Source organism: Nanorana parkeri, unplaced genomic scaffold, assembly GCF_000935625.1.
Source record: "Nanorana parkeri isolate BGI_ZX_2015 unplaced genomic scaffold, ASM93562v1 scaffold405, whole genome shotgun sequence".
Taxonomy (NCBI): domain Eukaryota; kingdom Metazoa; phylum Chordata; class Amphibia; order Anura; family Dicroglossidae; genus Nanorana; species Nanorana parkeri.
The window spans coordinates 1,256,900-1,265,989 of record NW_017306673.1 but is presented as its reverse complement, the minus strand read 5'-3'; the positions used below and the strand labels follow the sequence as shown (position 1 = coordinate 1,265,989).

At 43.3% G+C, this 9,090-nt stretch overlaps 1 protein-coding gene across 1 annotated transcript; it reads left to right on the top strand.

The window, feature by feature from the left end:
- Positions 1 to 1,834: 1,834 nt before the first annotated feature.
- LOC108789532 (uncharacterized protein C19orf68 homolog) lies at positions 1,835 to 8,018 on the top strand (the record flags this gene model as incomplete). The annotated part of the gene is made up of 3 exons (XM_018559572.1): positions 1,835 to 1,860; positions 2,179 to 2,416; positions 6,638 to 8,018. Coding segments are annotated over 3 exons (1,645 nt in total), but the record flags the coding sequence as incomplete, so codon positions are not given.
- Between the last annotated feature and the right edge of the window lie 1,072 nt (positions 8,019 to 9,090).

Here is a 9,090-nt window from a genome sequence, read left to right as displayed (position 1 = left end):
AAAAAAAAAAAAAAGTGCAGATGGCAAAGAAGCGATTGCTTCCTGTGCTATCTGCCATCATTTCAGGGGGGTGCTCCCTCCCAGCCCCCCCTAACCCCCCCTCCGCGGATGGGGGGGAGAGGGCACCTCCCTGAAATGAGAGGGACACCTCATTGAAATTGCTTATTTCAGGTTGGGATCCCTGGCATTGGCCTATACACATACAGCACAGCAATGAAGTAATAAAATGAACTAGGATCACACTAATCCAGCACGTTATTATTCTGAGTTGCCCCACTCAAGCGGCGGCCATATTGAGTGGGGCATGTGAGATTAATAACGTGCTGGATTAGTGTGATTCTAGTTAATTTTATTACTTTATTGCTGTGCTGTTGATGTGTATAGGCCAATGTAGTTGAATGTGTATGTGCGTTATAATTAATCGAAATTAATCGAACAGGAAATTTTTAATCCTTACCAGCCCTAAAAAAACTTGTCTCACCGCTAAGGTTAAAAACAGAGGTTTAGATACACGTCTTCTGCAGAAAATGTGAAAGACGCACAGCCGCGCCAAGGCACCTCCTATATTGCGGTCCTAACTCTAAACTATCAGAGCCTCCATCTTGGAGCACATGGGGCAGAAGATAAAATTGGGTGCAGATTTTATCTTTTGCCCCCAAGTGCTCCCAGGTGCAGACTCTGATAGCTTTTAGAGTTAAGGTGCCCATACACAGTACGATTATCGCAAAGTGTATGGAAGGCGTGCGACCGTTTCTACTGTACGATTGCACGTCTTCCGTCGAACAAGCAGGCTGTCAGCGGGGCAGGCTTGCGATGATCGCAAGTACGCTCTGCCTGTCCATGATGGGCAGATCGTACGTGTTTTTAAATTACTTTACAACCCTCGCAAGACAAAAGGATTGTACAGTGTATGGCCACCTTTAGGACTGCACTATAGGAGGTGCCTTAGCGCGGCTGTCACATTTTCTGCAGAAGACGTGTATCCAAAAGCTTTTACCACTCACCAGTTTAGTGTTAGCTGTGATTGATGACCCTGGTATTATTGCTCTCACTCTGACGTTCATGGTGATATGTAACATGTTTGGCGCAATCGTCATTTCCGTACGTAGGTGCACCCGAGGCATATTTGTGTGTGTAAGTGGGGGCGGGGATATATATATTATAATCTTCTTAACTTTATAGCTGTCACATAGGGGATAAGAAACTCCATATGTGATATCAAATTTACAATGACAGGTACTCTTTATGGAGACATCAGGGCTCTTTAAGATCCCTAATGTCACCCAGGGACCTCCAAAAAAAGCTGATGAAGCACAGATCTGCTTCACCAGCTTCTCTCCAGCTATAGATAGGATTCTGCATGTTGAGCATAGTCAGTTTTAAGGAAACGCGCTACAAGACGATTAGGTGTAAATGAGAGGCCATTTGCAGCGCTGGACACACACACACACACACACACACACCGCTGGATTAACACACACACACTGCCTGACAAGGGACCCTGAAGGATGGGTTATAAGGGCAGGAGGAATGGGGGGAGGAGGAGGGTGATATTTTGCCCAGAGTGTCAATAGATCTGTGAACGGAGCCACGGCCACATACACACGCACTGATTTCAAATACTGACAGGAGCCAGCAGGAAGAACCCCATGATTAGGGTGCGGGGGTTGTCAGTGTTACCTTGATTATGGGTGCACCATGAAATATTTACCTTCAATCCAAGAATATCCCCCAGTATTTTTCTTGCCCCCAGATGTCAGTGACCGGCATCATTTGACACACTTTCACTGAGCCCAGGCCATCCTGAACCCACCCCCAACATGTGACTGGACAGTAAGGAGGAGCAGCACAATGATGGTGTGTCTCTATTGTAAGCACATGAACTGATAAGCATCTTGTCTGCTTCTTCCTCTCTGAAGGCGGCTGGTACCCGGTTATATTCAGGTGCTTACACTGCTTGCATTTAAAAAATACACATACTGATGTATTAATTACAGAGCTGCATTGTTGATTTGTTTCTTTTCTATCTGCCTAGAGTTTGGCTTTACAGCTTTGTTAACATTTATTATGTCCCCTTTGGGGAAATTCAGACCATTGTGTTTTTTTATGTTTTGGGTGTAAGTCTTATATTATTATATATGTAAAATTGTTTGCATACTTCTCTTCTAGTCTTGCCCACAATGGATGAAACGGAGCTGCTGTTGATGGAGTTTTGCTCCTGGGAGGACTTCTGCACCTTTTTCGATGATTGGTGTGAGAAGAGGAAAGCTCTCTTCTTTCTTCGGTATTCCATCCCAATAAACAAGTGTAAATGGGCCAATGAGAGTCTCCAGTGGGAAATGGTGGAAGCTCTGAAGTTCAGCTCGGCCCGCCTATTCTGCAAAAATGTCCATGTATCCAACAAGAAGGAAATCATGTGAGTATGATGGTCAGGTAACAATCACCCACACTCCTGCCCCTAATCTTTTTGCCTTTTATTTAAAGTGACCCCGTGCTTTCCCCATGCCGGAAAACCAACAGGCTTATATTGAATACCAAAGGAGTCTTTAATGTGAACCTGTGAGCTGCATAGTCACCTTTTCTTCGCTCCTGACGTTCATGTGCCAGGAGCGAAGATAATTAGCCCTGTGTAAGCTCGTGTTGCGCCTGTTGGACGTTTCCTGCTCCCCACTAATGGAGTGAGAGGTAAGAGGGGACCCCGAATTACTTTTGTGGGGCAGACTGGATTTACCTCTTTTAGTAAGGCAATGCACAGAGCACTTGTGATAAGTGAAGTACAGACAGTCCCCGGGTTATGAACAAGATAGAGCCTGTAGGTTTGTTCTTAAGTTGAATTTGTATGTAAGTTGGAACAGGTAAATTTTTTAAGTGCAACTCCAGCCAAAACATTTTTTTTTAGTTCTGGATAGCATAGGGAAGGGTTAACCCCCTGTAAAGTTTGTTCTGCTGTGTGTGCCCCTGTTCACAAGATTTCACCTCACTTTCCGTCCCTGTGACAATTTGATTTTGAAAATCTTGGGTTGTGGTGGAAACAAGGATTGGTCATTAAGCTTTAGCGGAGACACCTTTTTTCCCCAAGATCACTCTTAAGGTGGCCATACACTCTACAACCATCGCAAGACTTTAGTCTTGCGATGGTTGTAAAGGGATTAAAAAAACGTACGATCTGCCTATCTTGGACAGGCAGATCGCACTCTCGATCATCGCAAGCCCGCCCCCCTGAGGGGCGGGCTTCCGATGACCGCAATGCTGAACGGGCAGTGTGCGCGTGCGCACACCGGCCCGTTCAGCATTTTGTCTTCCGAGCACCGTTCTAACCAGCCGAGAATCGTACGATTCCCGGCTGGTTTTCGAACATGCTGGTTCGACGGAAGACGTGCGACCGTACAGTAGAAACGGTCGCACGTCTCCGTTCACACTGCTCGATTCTCGTACGATCGCAGGATTTCCCGCGATTCTCGTACGAGAATCGAGCAGTGTATGGGCACCTTTAACAGGAGTGAATTTCCCTTCCGGAATTTCCCTTTTCATCTGCACGTCTAACAAGAGCCAACTTCCTGTAATGTGCGAACCAGACCCAAAAAGGCAGGCACTCCTCGTCGGTACGAGTGCGGTAGCATTACAACTACCCCTGCTGTACAGTAATATCCTCCATTTGTAAGTAGGAGTCGTATGTAAGTCGAATGTATGTAACTCGGGGACTGCCTGTATGCGCAACAGTCACCTGTGTTACAAGCACTTAAGCTGGATTCACACTGTGGGGGCAATGTAAAAATCTGCCCAGACTATAGCTGGGCAAATGCTGTTTGCACCGCATTAGCCCCACTAGATGGGGATAAGAAATTCCTATGCGCCTCAGCTCCGTCTAGTAGCAGTAATGCCGTGTGAATGGCAGCATTACACTGGTTGGAAGATTTATACATGGGCCCCATGAGTTTTGTTAACGCAACACGTTTTAGTGTATTCAAGCAGCCCAATCAATTTAAATGGGCTGGCAGCACACCACAACACACGCCTTAAAAAAAACACACCAGCACTTTTTTTTTACATTTTATAGCACGCTACAACTCACAGATAGAAACACACATTCAATGTGGTATCCTGAATAGGTGCCATGCAAAATGAAAAGAACCCACACCCTGGTTTGTGCATTGCGGTAACATGGTCATCACTGATAATAGGATGGTTACTTTTATTTCCAGAACACAATGTTTTGGTGCAATTCCCCTTCGTATGACGCTGTCGATCCCTTCTTTCAGTAATACTCAGACCACTGTGTGGTACATCCATTTACATACGTGGACACATTTATTGGTACTCTTCCACAAATAAAAACCCACATTTTTCTCAGCAATAACTTGAAACTGACAAAAGTTATTGCCCTCCATCTTTGTTTATTCCATATTTCATAACAATCAGAGTTTGCGTTTGATTTTTGATTCCACAGCATATAAAAAAACTAAAACCAATTAAAATGTCATGGACAAAAATGACGGCACCATTAACCTCATATTTTGTTGTACAACATTTATAGGTAATCACTGCAAACAAGCCGTTTCTGTAGCTTTCAATGAAACTTCTGCACCTGATAACAGGTAGTTTGGCCCACTCTACTTGAGACAACTGCTCCAGGTGTGTCAGGTTTGAATGGTGCCTTCACCAGACTGAAGGCTTCAGCTCTTTCTATCGATGTTCAGGTCAGGGCTCATAGAATGCCAGCTAAGAAAAGTCCAATGTTTTGTTGTTTGCCATTCTTGGGTGCTTTTAGTTGTGTGTTTTGGATATGATCTTGTTGGAGGACCCATGTATGTTTCCAGAATTCCTTGATAGTCTGGAGATTTCATTGAGACCTTCCCAGATTTAAGACATCCCATGGCAGCCAATTTTTCCTCCTGTGAACATAGAGCTGATGTTACTTACCAAAAAACTCCCCAGTTTGTCTCCTCTGTCCAAAGTACATTTTCCCAGAAGCATTGTGACCTGTCAGTATCTATTTCAGCAAATTCCATTCTTGCTTTTGTGATGGATAGTGCAATCAGACACTGATGTACCTTGACCATAGAGTTTAGCTTGTATCTTTTAGTTTTCCTTGTCTCTTTGTCTACTAATTGCACTGTCCTTCTGTTCAATCTGGGCTTAAAGTGGCATTAAAATCATACATTCTCCCCCACGACCCCCTTCCCCATGCTGCTTTTAAGGACTTGCCTTTAAATGATGCCTCTTGATCCGATCATCTTCTTCCTTCCACTTTGTATTCAGCAATCCCTTCAACGCTGGTGCCGGCCTCTGATCCAGCAGACTGCTGTCTCTTCCTTTCCCACGGTGTGAGTCCGACGTGCACGCTCCCGGCTGCATGCATTCAGCACCACTGTGTCTCTCCTCTTCTTCTCCCCCCAAAGATCTCTACTGCTCAGGTGCCCGCCCCATCATCCTGCACAGCCGCTCGAGAAGCTTCAGATGCTCAGACAGGAGCGAGCGGCGGAGACGCAGGTAAGTTTTTTTTTTTTGTCTTTTTTTTGTTTTTTTTTTCCAATTCTACTGCAGTAGATATATGCAAAAACAAAGGAGACTTTAATTCTACTTTAATTTTCCACTTGTGGCCATATTATCCAGAGCTGGTCTCACGTAACCACACGCCCATGGGCCTTACACGCCCATGGCCCTAAACTTCTTAATATTTGCAGCTGTAGTCACAGGAATGTTAAGCTGCTTCGATATGGTCTTAAAGCCTTTTCCTTTGACGAGCTGATCTATAATCCTTTTTTTTTTCTGATCTCCTCAGACAGCTCTCTCCTTTGCGTTCTCTGTTCCCTCTTCAGCGTGGTGCACACAATGATGCCAAACAGCAGAGAGACTACTTTCCTCCATTTAAATAGGCTGACTGACAGAATACTAGAATGAAGACATCTGTGATACTAATTACAGAAAACAGTTAGTATAAAATATCACTGATAAGATTATTTAAAATCTTTTCTAGGGCACCAAGAGAGTTTTACTCTGACGTAACGGAGGTATAGGTATATATGAGGCATTTGATTTGAATTCCATCACTTTTTCAGGAGGAATGCAGCATTGTTTAAATGAACTGTAAGAGTACCAACAAGTATGTCCTTGTCTTTATCTGTCTAACTATTTGCATCGGCAGACATTTGTATAAGAATATATCACCAAGACAAATCATCCAGAGGAATGCCAGGTCATACCAACAGATGCTTTACCTCTCCTACTTAATAGTCAACAATAAAAGAGGGTGCAAGCCAATATGGGTTCTGATATGGACAATGGGAGAACCAACAGGAAGAAAAATACAAACATATGCCAAGCTGGAACAGGAGGGGCAACCATAACTGTAACCTTGGTGGTAATGGTACCACCACTATAAACTGACATGTTTCTGGACCATGCCCTTTCTTCAGAGGGGCATGTAAGTGTGAAGTGAAGGTACAATTCTGGTCCCCCTTCTGTACCAGATTGGGACGTCTGTTTTACTTCTTGCTGCTTCTCCCGGTGTCCACCTCTTCCCTACATCTGTCATTATTATAGACGCACTTGTACAAGTGTAGTGTGAGTTGTTCTAGTGCCACCTCTGCATTGATTTAGGCAGAAAAATACTTATTTTAGCCTTTTATTTTTTCAGAGCACCTAAAGAAAGAAAGGAGCATTGTGCATCTGATGAAGAAGATTCAAGAGATCAGCAGGGTTGTAGCGCCTACATATTCCTAAAGCTGAGTGAGAGGAAGAACAGACTTTGCATCACTAAGTGCCAGTTACAACACAACCACCCATTATGCCCTATCGAGTTTGACTACTACTTCAAAAGAGGGCTTCTGTTGGCGAACTGCTGTCTCCCTACACGCATCACCAACAAGATCTCCAAGCAGTTTGTGGGATCTCTGGATATTAAACACCTTTTGTCCAATTGCAAAACTAAGGATAACGGGATCATGGACACACTTAATTCACTGGACAGTCTTTTTTCTATTGACCTAGATGCAAAAGTGAAATTAATATTTTTAGAGGATCAGGTCATCATCAAGATGGTATTTCTGGTCACTACAGAGATGGTGTCTTCGTGCCAGCATTTCCCCACAGTACTATTTTTTAACAAGGTCTTGAGGGTCAATGAAGATTTTGACTTGTTTAGTTTCGTTTGTGCAGATCAGAATGCACAAGGTAAAGACTGTGCTTATATAATAGTTAGGAAAGAAACGACTAATGTTTTACGCTTTGCTTCAGTCTCACTCGTGCAAAGTGTCCCCAATATTAAATTCAGGGTACGATGTGTAGCAGTTGGGGTTGATATTGGGGAGAAGGAAGTGGTGAAAGAAATATTTCCTCACGCTACAGTTCAGATCTTACGTTCTCAAGTTCTCCCGACCTTGCATTGTAAGGCCCTGGAAATGGGGGTTACAGAGGAGGCAAAACTTTTGGCTCTCTTTTCTCGTATAGTTTCTTCTAAAAGTCCTGAAGACTACAATAAAACAGTCAGAAGCTTGGGTCTCTATTGTTCAGATAGCTTTGTAAAATACTTCATGGATCAGTGGCATACATGCCGTGAAATGTGGGTTGATATTTGGGCCTTCAATTTTGCACGAATAGATACGTCCGAGATTGTGTTTCAGCATAACCAAAAGATGAGTGACCTCTTGGGTTCTAATGCAACGGTGGCTGAATGCATTCAGCATCTCGTAACAACAATTTCTGTCAAGACAGAACAACAGAGAAAGGAAAAGGAAATCGCTTCCCGGTACAAATCGGTGTGCACACCGGACGAGGCAAGTATGATCGAAGAAGAGCTTAGTTTTTTAAGGGACTGCAAATACCACATCAAACAAACTTCTAAGGGCTTCTTGCTCTTTGATGGTGTGTCGGAATTTTTTATGGATCTGAGTCTTGTGACTTGTAGCTGTACAATCCACAACTCTAGTCTTCTGCCCTGCCGCCATATATTTGCCACACGACTACGGAATGGAGAAGAATTGTTTGATTTAAAATTGTTATCAAAAAGCCGCCCTTAAGAAGAACGAAAGACCTAAAATGAACTGTCGGGTTTAAAGTGCACATGTTATTTTGAAGTGAGCAATGCAGCTTGTGGGAAGATGGTAGAAGAGAGCGCTGCCGTTATCCCAGTTATGGAGATTTATTTTTGTATTCTAGAAGGGTGATCTTAAAGTGAAAAACGAGATAAAAATGTTTTAATTACAAACTCATTGAAATTGCACGTTTCAGAGTGTTGGTAATTAAATTGTGCATTCATGCATATTGGCAAATCTGTATTACTTTCTGTATTATCCATATCGCATCCAACATATTCTCCACATTAAATTTTGCCAAGTCTCTTCCTTAGTGGGGGGGTGATGAAGGGATACTACCATCTTTAGGAAACAATGGAATCATTCCCTCACAGGAAGTTCTCTGTGGGAACCATTTTCATTCTTTGCCAGCAACTGGGCGTGGCAAGGGGCAGTTCTGTCCCTCCCTCATCTATGTCTCTTGCTCTTCCATAAGCCATTTTCCAGGTTATAAGAAATGCACTTGTCAACTTAGGCAGCTGAGAATACAGGGCTGGACTGCAAGGGGCCACACTATTCTGTGCACTGATGGACTATGCCCCTTATTCAAATATAAGACCACAATGACGTACTAAGTGGGAGGTGTGGATAGTCTATGACCTCTTCCCTATACAACCAGATAAGCTGAAACCAAGAGGCCATAGAGAGTTCAGATCCTGCATTATTCTTTCACAGCAGCTGGGACAGCTTCAGCAGCTTCTTCTGGATAAGCTATAACACATACAGGTCTATTTACAAAAGGGTGAAGAGTTTGGAGAAGTCAGGAGAAGTGAACAATCTAGGACAAAATAGCCGATTTGGAAAAATTCTCCAATTCACCTCACTTTCCAGTTCAGCTATGTTATCCTAGATTGTTCACATATCCGGCCTTCTCCAAACTCTTCACCCTTTTGTGAATAGACCCCATAGTTTTACAAGTGTCCATGCATTAGGTTTACTAATTTCAGAGTGTTTGCATTAAAAAAAACAAAAACATGTTACTTCTGCTTTACTATGCCACTCCGTGCATAGTAACACT